Genomic DNA, 17,564 nt, shown 5'->3' on the forward strand with positions numbered 1-17,564 from the left:
ATTTTGGGGTATGACAGGTTGAAAGATTTCAAATCCACTTGCCGAACCGCCATCAAGTGCGCTTTTATGATCATCAGCGAATTGCAGATGTATTAAATAATGAACGCAACTCCAAAACAATGCTCACACAATTCTTTGCATTGAATCTACGAGATCCACAAGCAAGAAATTATCTGTATAGAGATATTCCAGAGCATTATTGTTGGAACAAGCGGGACATGGAATGGCATCGCAGACGGTCAACAAGAAACGCTTTCGGGAGAATCTATACGGTATCACCTTCCGAGGGAGATAAGTTTTACTTGCGACTATTTTTATCTCATGTCACAAGTCCAACCAGTTAGGAATATCTTCTTACAATTAATTGCACGACTTTCAATACATTCAAAAAATCAGCCGAGGATAGGGAATTTCTAGAGACTGGTCATAGTATTCGTGATTGTTTAGTTGATGCTACGAGTCTCCGAATTCCATATGCTTTACGAAGGTTATTCGTGAAGATTTTAATATTTTATGAACCTACTGATGTTAGAGGCCTTTGGAATGAGTTTTTTACACATATGACAGAGGATTATCAAACAACTAAGAATGTTGTGGAATCAAACTTGACTAATATGTTGTTGAAGGACTTGAATGAACTCTAAACCTGCACGGTAAAAAAATTGAAGATTATGATCTCCCATTTTTACCCCCTAGTACAATAGACAGAGATGCAATTCCAAGTATCATACAAGAGGAGTTAGTGGTCGATATCCCTAATGAAGATATTGAATTTGTTGCTAAGTTAAATAATGATCAAATGATTGCATTCAAAACCATTATGAATGTAATTGTTCAAAAACACATTGGGGTATTTTTTGTTGATGGTCTAGGAGGAACAGGTAAAACATTTCTTTATCGAATATTAATGGCAAGTTTAAGAAGTAGAGGAGAAATTGTCTTAGCAACTGCATCATCTGGTATAGCTGCAACATTGTTACCCAGTGGTAGGAATGCACACTCTTGATTTAAGATATCTATTAATATACAACCGAGTTCCATTTGTAGTATTCAAAAGCAAAAATATCTTAGAAGCCTTAGATCGATCATTACAAGACATTTGTAGAAATAATGCTCCATTTGGTGGAAAAGTTATAATCATGAGGGGAGATTTTCATCAAGTTCTTCCTGTTGTAAGAAAAGATACTAAGGCACAAATGATTTTAGTGTGTATTGTTCAGTCTCATTTATGGAATCATACCAAGATTTTGCGTTTGCGTCAAAATATGCGATCATTGCATGATCAAGAGTTTGCAGAATTTCTTATTCGCATTGGTGATGGTGTTGAACCTACCAAACCAGATGATATGATGAGGTTAGCTTCACATATTGCAATCCCATGGGAAGGTGAACATTTCATACAAGTACTTATTCAACATATTTTTCCTTATTTAGAATTGCATGGTTGGGATGCCTCATATATGGTACAAAGAGCTATTTTGACACCAACAAATGATGATGTCCAGAAATTGAATGATATGATTATCGACCAGTTTCCAGGAGAACATAATTTGTTGTCGTTTGACGAGGTTGAAAGAGATAATCATAATTTATACCAGCAAGAATTCTTAAACTCAATTGCACAAGGTAGTTTGCCACCACATATTCTAAAGATAAAAAAGGGTGCACCATTGATGTTGTTACAAAATCTAGATCCTAGATATGGATTGTGTAATGGGACATGGTTATTATGTCGTGGTTTATTTATGAATATGTTGGATGTAGAAATTTTGACAGGAAACAACGCAGGAAAATGTGTTTTTTTCCCAAAATTAAAATAAAAACATCTGCAAGTGATGAATTGCCTTTTGTCCTTAGTAGAAAGCAATTTCTTGTGCGACTAAGTTTTGCAATTACAATAAATAAATCACAAGGACAAACAATTCTAAATGTTGGAATATATCTTCCACGACATATTTTTAGTCATGGACAGTTATGTGTGGATTTATCCAGGGGTGTTTCACAGACTACGACAAGAGTTTTAACTATGGAAGGAAAATTGAAAGGAGAAGATGGTGACTACACAAAAAATGTAGTCTTCAAACAAATTCTTTTATTGCACCTGCGGGTATTTATTAAGTACATTAAAAAAATTTCACACACATTGATTCCCATTTTGGTTACACGACATATCAAACTTATATTGTATTCTCTATATCATAACTAAATATAATTTTCTTTTGCTTTAATATACAACTGTCATACCCCAATTTTGTCCGGCCATATTTAAATTTTCGTAAATCTGATTTCATTTTTAATTTGCATCATACGCACAGCATGACATGCATTTCATCATGAATAAAACCTAAAATATCAGTCAGAATAAATTTATTGAAAATACAGACAAATTGGTTAAATCATTTCTCAAGAACATGTAAAATCAGCGGGTAAAAAGTTTCAGAATTAAAATTACAGAGACCAGTATTATTAATCTTCCGTTCATATAGTTTAACCTGGTGTGCTCGTCGTAATTTTCAGAAGTTGTTTCAGTTACGTTATGACCTGCCTGGGCCTTTTAATCGGTGCAAACTTATTTCAGAATTTGAAGAAACGCTGTATTTTTTCAATAAATATATTTTATGTTAATCATTTTAGTGTGTCTTATTTAATTTTTCGAGCAAATTCACATCCGACTTCTATTTATAATGAATATTTTCTTTTTTAATATTAGAATTATTAATAAAAAGAAAAGGAAAATAAAATTAAAAGAAAATCATTTTTCTCTTCTCCTAACACGTTACCTCACCAAAATCTTCTCATAAGATTTCCGCTCCTCACTTTCTCTCCTCTCACACGCCACTCTTCACACTTCCTACACATTTCCTCTCTCATTAAAGGCACTCACTCACAACTCTCATTGGATACCACACACTCCTCCATCACTCTCTCAGCTCATTAAAAAGAAAAAGAAAAATCCCTTTCCTCTCTCTTCCTTCAACAACAGTAACCTTCACCGTTGGTATCCCCTTCGTCGAGCTTCAAACCACCGGCCGAAATACTCCCTCCATCAGAGTTCTCTACTCTCATCTTATCCACAAATTGCTTCTGCAAAATTCGAACCGTTGAACCATCATCAACATCCACGACTCATTTTCGTTTCTTTCCGCCGTGAAACCCACAACATCCATCCACACCTCCGCCAAATCTTCCGACAACAACGTCCAAACCCAAACTTTTTTATAAACTGTTTCGCCGGCGACCACCATCACCGTGAACACGCCGACACCCTTTTCTCCGCCTCAACTCCCGTCACCACCGCCAACTCTTTCGCACGGTTCCGGAGAATGTCCAAACACAATAACGCAAAGCTCAACTCACTTTTGGAATAGACTTGGTTTCGTCTCTACGCAAGACAATAGTTGCTGCGAACAAAGCCAACGCTATCAAGAAGACACGCACAATGGTGGCAAGTTCGATACTTCCAACAACAAATTCGACATTACGGTAACACTTCGATCAAGTTTTATATCGTATTGCTTTGATATTTGTTTCTGTTTCAATATGATTCCCTTACCGTATTAGCTATGTTGTGTAGATCTGTTTCAAATCCATATACTTTTATGTCGGAATGCGTTTCAGGCTGAATGCTATATTTGTGTTGATATTGCAGCAACCCTGTATATAATCTTAAGTTATCATGCTTAGGTGATATATTTTGTTACTATTATAACATCTGTGTCGGTCTCAATTTATTTGGATTACATATTCAATGTATTATGTGTTTCGACTACGAATCGTTTCAATTCTGTTGCAGTTATGTAAATACATGAACTATTCTAGTTTGCCTTTGCTATATAGGGCTGCTATAATATCTATTGCAGTTTTGTTGCATTCTGTTTGTGCTTTAAGTGTTATTGAAGTCATCCATGTCTTGAAAAGTTTTGGTTTCCTATTATAGTTGATTCAGGAGTTAATTGAATGAGAAGAGTATGACATTTCTAGTCATCAGGAACTAGTTTCTTTTGAATTAATAAGCAAAGCCGAAAGCTACAACATTGTGATTTTGTTTTACGGTGGCTTTTTACCTCTTTTAATTAGTCTATGAAAATGATGAATTTGTCATATTTAAGTGTGTTTGGAAAACCAAATTTCCATGATACTGCATACCAGGAAGCTTTTACAATTCTTTTTTTATCTTTGTGATTATCACTAGTAGGATGTGTGGCGTGTGTACCGAAAATTGATTTGGAATTTGGGGCTGACTTGGATCTAGTGTTTGAACCCATTTATCTTAGCTACATCACTTTGTTTTCTTCTTTCTAATATTTAACTGGTTGTTTAGATGGTTGATTGTTTTTTTATTATTAAATGTTAGCCTTATTTCAAGTTAATTGATTTTGCTTGATGTTTAATTTGATTGCTTAAGTTTGATTGAAATAAGTTAAGTGATTTTGCTTAATGGTTAATTTGATTGATTAAGTTTAATTCACTCTTTTCTTTGATTTAATTAAGTAGATTTATTTAAATTTAGTTTAGACAATTTCAACATATCTTACATAGGATGATCTAGATGCATATATATTAAATAATATTGGAATGTTGCATGGATTTTTTTTCCGGACTTTGAACCGCGGATTCGGCAAATTTTATGTCGTTATGTTGCTAAACTTCTGATACATTAATACGATTTCACCGCGTTTTGGTCCATTACGTACGACACGTCAATACCATTGTTGCTATGTACAAACTAACTTTGAGCACATTGTTTGTTAATTCGTTTCAATTATTTTTAAACCAATTTTGTTCTAAGTATATATGTTAGTTAATTAAAATTCATTTAAATTAATTATTTTTAATAATTAATTTTAATTATCTTGAATATTTGATTTAATCAAATAATTTTGATGATTAATTTTGATTATATTATTTAAGTGATTTAACCAAATTTTTAATCAATTAACTTTGATAATTAAAAATTGATCGGTTTCTATCATTTTACAATACATATTCAATTTCATTCCATTTCCTCATTAATTCAGAACCATGATAAAATCATTCAAAATCACACAATTCTTGATTCAATATCAAGACCATTTCCACACCTTTGTAAGTCGATCGCTTGTAAAAGTATCGCCATCAACCTCACATGGCTTACTCTTGGGCCTTCTTACAATGAGACCTATTTGGTTTTAATTAATCAATTAGATGGATTATCCACTAAATAAATTCAATTCATTCACAAAAATGCAAATTTTAAAACCTCGATCCGACATCGAATATTCTTTATAAAAGTTAAATTAAAATACTTAATCACATTTAAACAACACTTCATTTGAAAATGAAAAGGGGGATGGTTTTGAGTTTTCAACTCCTCTCCTCGATTATTTGAATACGAGTTTTCTTACTCGGTTAGTCAAATAGTCGTCATTTCTAATCCATTTAAGCACAAACAAATCAAATCCTTTTATAACAAGAAACTAAAAGGGAGATAACTTTGAGTCTTCAATTTTTTCTCCACGACTATTTGAATACAAGTTCTCTTACTTGGTTAGTCAAATAATTGTCGTTCCTCTACAAACTTCTAAACCTGATTAAATCAAATTATTTTCATAATAAGCTAAATGAAAAGGGAGATGACTTTGAGTTTTCAACTTCTCTCCTCAATTGTTTGAATACGAGTTCTCTTACTCGGTCAGTCGAACTATTGTCATTTTTCTGCTAACTCATATTGTAAGTCAAATAACTTTCATAATAAACTGTACGAAAAGGGAGGTGGTCTTGAGTTTTCAATTCCTCTTCTCAAATGCTTGGATATGAGTTGTCTTACTCAGCCATTCAAGTACTTGTCGTCTATTCTAAAAATACATCAACCATACGTAAACTTATTTTCATAACCACTCGGATGAAAAAGAAAGCGGTCTAGAGTCTTCTACTCCCTTTCCCGATTATTAGGATACGAGTTGTCTTACTCGATTATCCGAGTATTCGTCATCCATTCAAAACACCTTAATTATTATCAAATCCTTTCTGTAATTAAGGATAAAAAAGAAAGCGGTCTAGAGTCTTCTATTCCCTTTCCGACTGTTAGGATACGAGTTGTCTTACTCAGCCATTCAAGTGCTTGTCGTCTATTCTAAAAATACATCAACCATACGTAAACTTATTTTCATAACCACTCAGATGAAAAAGAAAGCGGTCTAGAGTCTTCTACTCCCTTTCCCGATTATTAAGATACGAGTTGTCTTACTCGATTATCCGAGTATTCGTCATCCGTTCAAAACACTTTAACTATTATCAAATCCTTTCTATAATTAAGAATGAAAAAGAAAGTGGTCTCACTACAACAAACAAGACCTTAGACAGCGCTTTTTTTAGCCTTAGACAGCGCTTTAAAGCGCTGTCTAAACCTCCGCTGCTAAAGGTTTAGACAGCGCTTTTTTAAATCTTAAAAGCGCTGTCTAAGCCCCCCCCCCCCCTTAGACAGCGCTTTGGCCAAAAGCGCTTTCTAAGACCCTCCTATTTTAATTTTTTAGGTATACCTTAGACAGCGCTTTTCAAAAAGCGCTGTCTAAGCCCCCCCCTTAGACAGCGCTTTTGCCTAAAGCGCTTTCTAATCCCCCCCTTAGACAGCGCTTTTTACAAAAGCGCTGTCTAAGGTATACGAAAATTTTTGAAGCTTTTGTTTTAAACCACATTTTTTCCAGGTTTATAAACCAGAGTTTCTACCTGTTTTCAACCAGATTTTGACAGACAATTATCACATTTTATATATGCCATTTTGGCCTTTTTTCTACCAATTTTTGGCTAACAAATATATATATATATACCAATTCAAACCAATTTTGCCTTAAATGTATCAAAATATATACAAATTTATGTACACATTTACAAGTCATAACATATACTACAAATGTACACATTAATTACACAAATTTATGAACAAACATTGAGCTTTAACATTGAGCTTTATCATGAACAAACAAATTTATGGACACATACATAAGCTAGTAGACTAGAAGTGCTTTTGGAGTAACAGAAACCTGCGTTACGTTTACCTGTTATTAGATGTAAAAGTTAGTTGCATTAGTTAGTTGTTCTTGATGTAATCGACATTTTCACGTTTTCTATACTTTTATTTTATCTATGGTTTCTATAAAAAATAATAATACCTGTAATGATCTCAAGCAATAGTACTCCAAAGCCGAAAACTTCGGATTTTATGGAATATAGACCCTCCATTGCATATTCTGGAGCTATATATCCACTGCAAAATATAATTGTTAAGCATGTAAACATATGGAATGAAAAAAATGTTGATGCAAGGAACTAAGTGCTTACTATGTGCCAACTATTGTGGTAGTGTTAGCTTCGCCTTCACTTCCTGCAAATATCCTTGCCATGCCAAAGTCTGAAATCTTTGGATTCATGTCACAGTCCAACAATATGTTACTTGCTTTTAGATCTCTATGTATTATTTGAAGTCTAGAATCTTCATGAAGATAGAGAACGCCTCTTGCTATTCCATTTATTATATCAACTCGTTTGGTCCAATCAAGATGTGCACTTTTCTCTGGATCAACAGAAATGTAAGAAATATTAGGGTCTAGCGCAGTTGGTTGATGCGCAACGTATGTGAGTGTTGTAAACACATGAGTACCGAATTTGATAAATATAATCCTAAAAAACGGTGAAAATTGGAATATACTACGTACCAAAAAGGACGACATCAAGGCTACCATTGGGCAAATATTCATAAACAAGAAGCTTCTCTTCTCCATCGACACAAAATCCTAGAAGCTTTACAAGATTTTTGTGTTGAAGTTTCAATATCAACATAACCTCATTAATGAATTCTTCTGAACCCTGCTCAGAACAAGTTGAGAGCCTCTTGATTGCCACTTCCATGCCATCACTAAGTATACCCTGCAAATAAAGAAACAAAACTTCCATACGATGATAATCGTTCATACAAAAAATGTGAATAAACTTGAATTCTATATACCTTGTAAACAGGACCAAATCCACCTTGCCCGAGCTTATTTGAATCGGAGAAGTTTTTGGTAGCCACGCAAAGAGAACCAATATCAATAAAAGGGAAATCATTAGATATATTACCTTGTCCGTTCTTTCCTAGTTACAAGAAACAAATGAATTAGAACTGTTACAAAACACAGGATAAAAAAGATGAAGATTCATCTCAAAGAAAAAATAAGCTTGAGGGCTTGATAAAAGATGATAAATCAAACAACTTACTTTGCCAATTTCTGATAAAGCATAAGTAGAAAATGATAATTATTATCACCAAGACTACCCCAACTGCAATAGCAGTAATCATCCATATTTTGCTTGATTTATCTGCATAAAAAATCAATCAAAACAGGTTTTGACAGAATGTTAAAGAACAGTGTTGAAACTTAAGAAATGCTTACTTTTCCCTCCTTGGTTAGTTGAAGAACTTGTGGATTCTGTTTCACCGAGATAAAATGGATAAAACTCATATCTTAAATAACAGCTACGACTCCAAACTCGTGCACCAATGGAGGCATAGCAACAACCTGGTATATCTCCAATAGCACTTTGCAGACACTTACTGCAATCATTGGCTGATAAATCTCTTGTACACTGCACTAAAGCATATACTGTCTTATCTTCGAAAGCTACTTTTCCAGTAGCATACATGTTCGTGGAAACATTAAAAGACGCTATCTCAGTAAGATTATTCAATATTTTATTCACAACAGAAGCTTAGCATTGGACATTACCGTAAAAAAAGCTAATTTTACTGTCATTGGAGATTTCAGAAGACCAATTTGAAAGTATAGTTTCCACGTTTTTTCTAAACAAAAGATTAAGCTTATTGGCTATAAACTAGAACTAAAATCATTCAAATCCCTCTAAACTGTTTGCTAATTTCTCCAAATCAGATATCTTTCAATGATAAAAACATCACAAAAATTCTCGCGGTTAAAACAGTAGCTATAACCTACTTAAATCAATCATCAATTATACTCACTAAACCAGAACATCAGACTTCGAAAACATGGACGAAAATTATATAAAAGCAACAAACAAAACAAATAGCAGAAAAAAATATTAAGCTTCGGTATCGTATCAGGTCAAAAGCTACGAGTGCAGGAAAACGTAAACCAGAGCGAGAAAGTCCATAACAAGAAATGAAGAGAGTACCTAACACGCTCGCCTTGACGTCCTTTCACCATCTTCACGGCAGCAGCAGAAGCAGAATTCGGCCAAATCTCAAGACTCCCGAAAATGGGCGTTTTAGGGTTTTATTATAGTCGGAGCTTGTGGTGCAGTGGAAAGTGTGGGTTTACCTGATTAGGAGCTTTTAATTAGACCTTAGACAGCGCTTTTGTGGAAAGCGCTTTCTAAGGTATGCCTTAGACAGCGCTTTCTAAACCCCCCCTTAGACAGCGCTTTTGGTTTTAATTTTTTTTTTAATTTAAAGACTTTAGACAGCGCTTTATCAAAAGCGCTGACTAAGGTCTATATTTAAAAGCGCTTTCTAAAAGCGCTGTCTAAGGGGGGGTCTTAGACAGCGCTTTTAGAAAGCGCTGTCTAAGACCCCCCCTTAGACAGCGCTTTCATTATTTTTTTGGAACATTTTCCGTGTTTTATTTTAATTTTAACCTTAGACAGCGCTTTCTTTTAAAAGCGCTGTCTAAGATGCGCTGTTAAAAGTCATTTTTGGCGTAGTGTCTAGAGTCTTCTATTCCCTTTCCCGACTATTAGGATACGAGTTGTCTTACTCGACTATCCGAGTAATCATCATCCAACCAAAATGTCTCAACACATCAAATTTATCTGTCCTCGCCCTCGTGCGATCGAAACTAGTTAAACAAGATATCCAACATATTAATCCAGCTTGTCACCCCCGTGTGACTGAAACTCTTTTCAGAAAGAACACTGTTAATCCTTTCTAATGCGCACAACAAACCAATGTTTAAGCCTCCGTCGAGAGTAGACAAGCCAACATTTAGCCTTTAGGATGCGATCCAAACAGTTGTTCATTAAAAAAACACCAACCAACCGTAGTTCCTCGAACTACGAATGCTCTGATTTCCTTATTATACCATAAGGATACGTAGGCAGGAGATTGTTGTATCTTCGCGAGCACACTAATAAAAAACCTCCCCTTTCCCTTTCTGAGGTTCTCATCCATTTCAATTTCTAATATTTAATAACCCAAAGATAACAAACAAACATAAATTAACACTCGAAACACATATTAGAACTAAAAGGTTCCCGTTGAGTACAACGGACGTAAGGGGTGCTAATATATTCCCCTTATGTAATCCAATCCCGAACCCGAATATGGTTGCGATGACCATTATTCAATTTCCTAAAGGTTTTATCAATATTTCCCTATCCCTTCATTGGGATAAATAAAGTTCGGTGGCGACTCTGTTTGAACACTAAATATTTTCCGCGACCATCGCGAGGAATCACATTTTTTGAGGTGCGACAACAACCAAACTAGAACATGGTGAAATCTTTCAATTATGTAAGGAGTTGAGACGAAAGAATATTGAAACTTGCTCCGACATAAAAGTAAGTTATACTTAATCATTTATTTTATGCTTTTATGTTATATATCAATTGGGTGATACTTATTCTCACTATTCTTATGCAATCACTACGCCAAAAAGGTTTTTTAACAGCGCATCTTAGACAGCGCTTTTAAAAGAAAGTGCTGTCTAAGGTTAAAATAAAAATAAAACACGGAAAATGTTCTAAAAAAATAATGAAAGCGCTGTCTAAGGGGGGGTCTTAGACAGCGCTTTTAGAAAGCGCTGTCTAAGACCCCCCCCCCCCCCCCCCCTTAGACAGCGCTTTTAGAAAGCACTTTTAAATATAGACCTTAGTCAGCGCTTTTGAGAAAGCGCTGTTTAAAGTCTTTCAATTAAAAAAAAAATTAAAACCAAAAGCGCTGTCTAAGGGGGGGCTTAGACAACGCTTTTTGAAAAGCGCTGTCTAAGGTATACCTAAAAAAATTACTTAAATATTTTCTCTTTTAATTTATAAGAAAAAATACAATAATCAGTGCTATGATTTTTTATTTTAATTTCAGATAAATTTAATAGAAAGATGCAAAAAATATTTTTAAAAATGAAATAAAATAAAATTAAAAGCAATTTATATATAATTTTATCTTTAATCGATATTTTTTAAAAAACAAAATGATCAAAGATAATAAAAATGGATTCTTCTAAATTTTTTAACATTGATAGATATTCGGGGGTTTTCATAAAAAAAACGTATCAGACGACATAATTTCCCTTTTGCTTCTTCTCGTGCAAACCCTCTTCCGCCACCGCGAATTCCGGCCCGCCACGTTCTTCACTTCCGGTGGTAACGCACGGACGATACTTTCTCTATTCCACATTCAGCACTTCCTCCACCAAATAATCAAATAGTACTGAAGTAGAAAGTCGATCATTGAAATCTAAATTTTACTTCACAGTTTATATAAAGATTCAGCAAAGTAAAATTGTTCTGATTCAGTTCATTGTTGCTTCTGTTTTGAGCAGTAACTCCAAACAATGGGAGCACCGAAGAAAAGTGCTGCTAGGGTTTCAGAGGATCATGATGAACTTGTTCGAGTTCCGTTACAAGCTATTCTCTTGGCGGATAGTTTTACTACAAAGTTCAGACCTATCACTCTTGAACGCCCTAAAGTAATTTGATTTTGTTTTTTTATTTTTGTGGATTTTTCATCATTCATCATACATAACATGAGTTCATTATTATTTTTGTTTGAATTGTTATATATTTATTTGTTTGTTGATTTAAGGTGCTTTTGCCGTTGGTGAATGTTCCGATGATAAATTACACATTGACATGGCTTGAATCAGCTGGTGTAGAAGAGGTTTTTGTTTTCTGCTGTGCTCATGCCAAGCAGGTGATTAACTATTTGGAGAAATCTGAGTGGTTTTCTCAACCTAATTTTACGGTAACGACTATAGAGTCACAAAATTCTGTTAGTGCTGGAGATGCACTCCGTGTTATCTACGAGCGCAATGTGGTATGTGTTTTCTTCATTTTGTTCATCAATTTAAATTTCAATATGTCTGAAAACTCTATAGCACCGACACATTCGGAAAAAGGTGTCAGTGTTGATGTCCGAAACTAAACACTGACACTACGCTGATTTATTCATTTTTTAAAATTATTACCGGTTTCAATGTGTCAGGGTTGTGTTTGCGGTGTCCGTGCTTCAAAGTTTGGCTATGAAGTAGATATACTATACTTGTATTTGCATGTATTGTACGTCTTAAATTTGTTTGATATTAGAATTTAGGGTTATTGATTTTTATTGAACAATGCTTATCCGGTTCCTGTTTAGTATACTATGGGTATGCACTGTTAAAGCGGAATTTTTTGAAAATCACGGCATGATATGCTAACATAGGACATTTGGGTTATCATTTACTCATTAACACATAAACATTTTAGTACTTAGTATATGATGATCATAAATAATTGTGATCCTAACAAGTAGGCATAGTTACATATATTTCCCACGGCCATATCAGGTATTTTTTTTACTGCCACTTACATTTAATGGTCCCTTTTCCTTCAAAGAGTAAACTCTCAACTTTGGAATGTATTGGTTCCTAACAGCAGAATATGTCACAAAAAATATTCAACTTCGTGTCGTTAGTTAGTAAGATATATCCTATCTGGACGGCAACTCTGTCTTTAGTTCATAAGATGTATCAGAGAAATATTGAGGGAAATATATTATATAGAAAGAAAAAAAATATTGAATACTTTTCGAGTAAGAATCAAACTCACATCAGTATTAGATACATTTTGGACAATGATACTTTTTTATTTTCGAAATACCTCAGCTATCAAGGGTTTCAATAGAGTAGTCTTACGTGTAAAGATCCCAAACTAGCTCTTAGTCTTGATAAGGTTGTGATCATCTTACAATTGACTTCTCTTTTGTTGTTGTAGTAAACGGACTTTGAACTTGTAAAAGATAAGAACTAGTCATTCTCACCTCTTGTTTGTTTTATTATTATTATTATTATTATTAGTTGCATAGCTGTAAGATGCATGCTCAGTTGTAGAGCTTCTTTAATGGAACAAAGAACAAAATCAGAAGCTTATATGGTTGTAGTTCTGTTTTTATAACTATGTGCATTATTATAAATATTTACTACTGCTTACACATCAAACTGATTATTAATGTACTTATTTTACACCCTTTTACTAATTCACTGGGACCAAGTTTCGTGTAGTAACACTTTTGTTTAATTTGTTATTTTGAAGATACAAGGAGATTTTGTTCTTATCAGCGGAGATACTGTAAGCAACATGTCACTTACTCAAGCTCTTTTAGAACATAAAGAAAGGAAGAAGAGAGATAGTAATGCTGTAATGACCATGGTTTAAAAAAACGCTGTCTAAAAAAACGCTTTAAAGAAAGGAAGAAGATTTAAAAAAACGCTGTCTAAACCTTTAGCAGCGGAGGTTTAGACAGCGCTTTAAAACGCTGTCTAAGGCTAAAAAAAGCGCTGTCTAAGGTCTTGTTTGTTGTAGTGAATAAATTTTAGATAGAAGACTTTGAAGATAAATGGAACACATGGAAGGATGAACAAAGTATTTCATTCATCAGCAAACTCAACAATAAGGTGTATTTACCTTTTCCGCAATACGTATAAAAAATGGGTTCTTGAATTTTCACCACTCTTTCACTAACATTTTTATCATCCTTATTGAAATAGGTCAAACGTCCGAAAATTTACTCTGTCGGTTGGAGCTCCAAGGTGATAATAGATAAAACACAACTTTGGAAAATGGTGAAAAGAGAAATAATATCTCAAATGATGGAGAGGTTTTTATTTAATTCATTTAAAAATATTTTTGAATGCATGAATTTAACTTCTATTGTGGTTTATGTAAATAAAACCATATATATTTACTAAGTTCATTGTTTTCCTTATTTAACAGAAATCCAAGTAATTCAGAAACAAGTCATAGTTGTTGTTCTACCAAATCTAGACTAAAACAAAGTATCTTCATTCTCCAGGTATTATTTGTGTCACAATAAACCATATTATATTCAAACGAGTCAAATGTTTTGAATGTATTTCTTTGATGATATGACATTTGTCATATATTTGTCGTTTTTTAAATCTCAAGAGCGCATTGATAAAGGGATGTACGAAGAATTAATTCGAATCTTTATAAGGTAAAAAAAACTTGATTACACTACTTACTATTAATTTTACTATCTTTTTCTCTAAAAAATTCAAATTTAAGAGTCTTATATTTTTTCTTTACTACGGAAAATAATTGCAGGGAAAAAGAGAATACTTCGAATAGAGATTTCATGTTCGACATTGCTCTTAAAGAACGACATTGATTACACATTATTAATATTACTTTGCATACTTCGATATAATTTTGAATATTTTTGTTTACTATTTTCAAAGTGTAATAATATTATTTTTAATGCGGCCTACAATAAAAAAAAACTCATAAAAAAATATATTTATTTTTCTCTACTGGACACATTAAAAAAAGCGGACAGATGTGTATCCGTTTGAACGTCGGAAAATATAAATATAAAGAGAAAATATATCATTTTAAAAGTTGCTTAGATGATTCTATGTTCGTCTCAAATTATATAAAACATTTAGACCATGGACTATCTTTTAAAAAATAATTAGTTTAATTAATTTTTTAAAATACAATTAATTGATACAAATAATATCAATATGGACGGGTGTGAATCCGATCTAAGTTACCCCGAATATGCCGCAATGATGCATTGAGGGGGAGTGGTCACAAAACTACCACTAGAAGTAATTTTTCATAAAAAAAGTGTTGGTATATATAGTAGTGAAATTATAAGTCAACCATTGGTATATGATTTGAAATAAAAGATGCTAAATTTTCATCAAAGCACTCAATTTCACTTTATAATGACAAGTAAAAAAATAAACAAAATAAACTTATATAAAAATTAATAAAAAAACAAACCACTTCAATCACTCCAAATTTTTCCTTCCCAAACTCTCACATTTCTCTTCGCACTTCAATTATTCAATAGCTCAAAATTTCTCTACAAAAACCCTCAATCTCAAAATTTTGCACGCACAAAAACAAAACAAAAGTTATTCTTCTTTCTTATTCTCATTTCCTTGCAATTAGATCGTACAAATTTTGGAACGCTAATCTACCATATTTCATTTCACACCTTCGCAACCTCACAAAACACACTATTCAAATCAATCTTCTCCATTAACATCGATTATCTCATCGTCGGAGAATTATTACTTACCTTCGTAGTCATCAATGTCCATGATCAATAACGAAATTCCTCGTCATTCCTCCGACAACCTCCAATCGAGTCGGCTTCCGATCTCTTCGCCATGGAACCAAGTAGTTCGCAGCAAAATGGAGTTCGTTCCCTCTATTTCTTCATCGCTGCAACCACGGTGTTGAAACTCAATCGCTCTAGATTTCTTCTGATAGAAAATGGGCTGAAGAAAACACAGTGGAAGTGGCCCATGATGTTGCAATGGGAAGGCCCAAGAGAGAAGTCCACATGCCAAAGTATCTAGAAGATTTCATCACATGATAAATCAACAAATTCAGTTAGGAGGAAATGAGGTGGCAGCTTATCAGTGGCTCACCTAAACCTTGCAGCAATATTCTCTAGATCTTCCTTATTTTGTATTCCGTTATTTCCGCGTTTGCTATCCTAAAACTATTCTATATATTGACATGTAAGGAATGAATGAAATAAGCAGTATTTTATCCAAATTCTCTTTCTCTCTGTTATTTCTGAAGGCCCCTAGTTCCTCGAACTCTAGGATTTATCATTGCACCTAACAAATTTGGTGCTTTCATTGAACCTCATCCATGGCTGACGGCACTCGATCGAAAGTTATCGACGGAGCTATCTCCCGTTTAACCACCAATCAAACTTCTCTTCCAAAATTGATGACATTCTCGGCAAACTCTCCTCCCTCGACACGTCATCTCACTCCCCCGGTAACGGATCTCCGTTCTACACCTCACCCCAAAACTCCAATAAACCTCACCGTATGAAGCTTGACGTGCCTCGCTTCAATGGAACAAATGCTTTGGGTTGGATCTTCAAGATCAACCAATTTTTTTAGTATCACGATACGCCGGAAGTAGAACGACTGACAGTTGCATCCTTCTACATGGAAGGGTCGGATCTCGGATGGTTTCAATGGATGTCTCGCAACGGCCAGTTTACCAGTTGGACGGCGTTACTGCACGCACTCGAGGCCCATTTCGCATCGTCACAGTACGACGATCCCAATGGCGCATTGTTCAAACTCACTCAGAAAGGGTCGGTCAACGAATATTTAACAGAATTTGAGACGCTTGCAAATCGTATTGTGGGTCTCCCACCGAGCTTTCTCTTAAGTTGCTTCATCTCAGGGCTTGCACCGGACGTTCGCCGCGAGGTTCAGGCGTTACAACCACTATCACTTATCCAAGTTGCTGCTTTGGCCAGGTTGCAGGAAGAGAAACTCCATGAAGCTCACAGGTTTGCTCGCAATAAAGGTATACTTCCTACCCCTGCTGCGTCACATAACCGTTTTCCAAACAACCCCAAACCACCAGTACCACATTTGAAACGACTGACACCTACGGAGATGTCTCTCCGTCGTGAGAAGGGTTTGTGTTTTAACTGTGATGAGAAGTTTAGTCTATGTCACAAATGTGCATCAAAATTTATTGTCCTTATTATGGAAGAAGATGAGCCCCAAGAAACAAATATGATTCTGAATCCTTGTGAATCTGGGTTGTTACTTGAACCGGAACCCGACCCGACCCTTAATCAAGCCCAAATCAGTTTCCATGCCCTTTCGGGCCACTTGGCCCCTAAAACTCTACGTCTGGTGGGCCGCATCTCCACCCCCAATGCAGTTATCCTAGTTGATGGGGGCAATACCCATAACTTTATCCAAGAAAGGTTGGTTAAATATCTTGGGCTGAAGGCCTAACCCACTTGCTCTCTCAAGGTCATGGTAGGTAATGGCAATGAAATTGAGTGCCACCAAATTTGCCCTCAAGTAAAAATTCACATTCAGTCTCACACATTCACCGTTGACCTACACGTCCTTTCCCTCAGTGGTGCTGATATTGTGTTAGGTGTTCAATGGATAAAATCTTTGGGTCCGATTCTTACTGACTATAATGATCTCTCTATGAAGTTTCTCAAGAATGGTAAGATGATAGAACTAAGGGGTGAGAGAGTTGGTGGACTTCACCTCATTATTGCCCAACAGGTGTGACGCCTCCTCCACACTAAAAGAGCTAGTGCCTTCTTTCATATCCAAGTTCTACAACCAGAGCCCCCTTCAACCCAAATCAGTGACCCTAAAGTCCAAACACTACTCCACAAATATGACTCCTTATTTCAGATACCGTCAAACCTTCCACCTGCTCATGAGACCAACCACTCCATACACTTACTACCCCAGGCCCATCCTGTTAATGTTTGTCCCTATCGTTATCCCTATTTTCAGAAACACGAAATTGAGAAACAAGTGGACACTATGCTAGCT

General features: G+C 34.9%; 3 protein-coding genes across 4 annotated transcripts; 2 read left to right on the forward strand and 1 right to left on the reverse strand.

The window, feature by feature from the left end:
• The first annotated feature begins 907 nt into the window (after positions 1–907).
• Positions 908–1,820, forward strand: LOC127129564 (ATP-dependent DNA helicase PIF1-like). Its single transcript, XM_051058720.1, has 2 exons — positions 908–986; positions 1,048–1,820. Exons 1-2 carry the CDS (start codon positions 908–910, stop codon positions 1,818–1,820), a joined length of 852 nt encoding a protein of 283 aa, XP_050914677.1.
• Positions 1,821–2,973: 1,153 nt separating this feature from the next.
• On the reverse strand, positions 2,974–8,835 carry LOC127129565 (cysteine-rich receptor-like protein kinase 10). The gene is made up of 8 exons (XM_051058721.1): positions 8,409–8,835; positions 8,233–8,334; positions 7,982–8,109; positions 7,692–7,902; positions 7,318–7,549; positions 7,149–7,243; positions 6,979–7,034; positions 2,974–3,084 (listed from the first exon to the last, which is right to left on the reverse strand). The coding sequence occupies exons 1-8, from the start codon at positions 8,656–8,658 to the stop codon at positions 2,974–2,976; spliced, it is 1,185 nt and encodes a 394-aa protein (XP_050914678.1). The 5' UTR covers positions 8,659–8,835.
• A 2,371-nt stretch (positions 8,836–11,206) lies between these two features.
• Positions 11,207–13,426, forward strand: LOC127132412 (uncharacterized). 2 transcript variants are annotated; one of them, XM_051061364.1, is made up of 4 exons: positions 11,207–11,413; positions 11,529–11,675; positions 11,792–12,022; positions 13,279–13,426. In XM_051061364.1, exons 2-4 carry the CDS (start codon positions 11,541–11,543, stop codon positions 13,399–13,401), a joined length of 489 nt encoding a protein of 162 aa, XP_050917321.1. In that variant the 5' UTR covers positions 11,207–11,413; positions 11,529–11,540; the 3' UTR covers positions 13,402–13,426. The 2 variants fall into 2 exon arrangements, with proteins under 2 accessions (XP_050917321.1, XP_050917320.1); XM_051061363.1 differs by having other exon boundaries at positions 11,208–11,421.
• The last annotated feature ends 4,138 nt before the right edge of the window (positions 13,427–17,564 follow it).

Source organism: Lathyrus oleraceus, chromosome 3 (assembly GCF_024323335.1).
Source record: "Lathyrus oleraceus cultivar Zhongwan6 chromosome 3, CAAS_Psat_ZW6_1.0, whole genome shotgun sequence".
Taxonomy (NCBI): domain Eukaryota; kingdom Viridiplantae; phylum Streptophyta; class Magnoliopsida; order Fabales; family Fabaceae; genus Lathyrus; species Lathyrus oleraceus.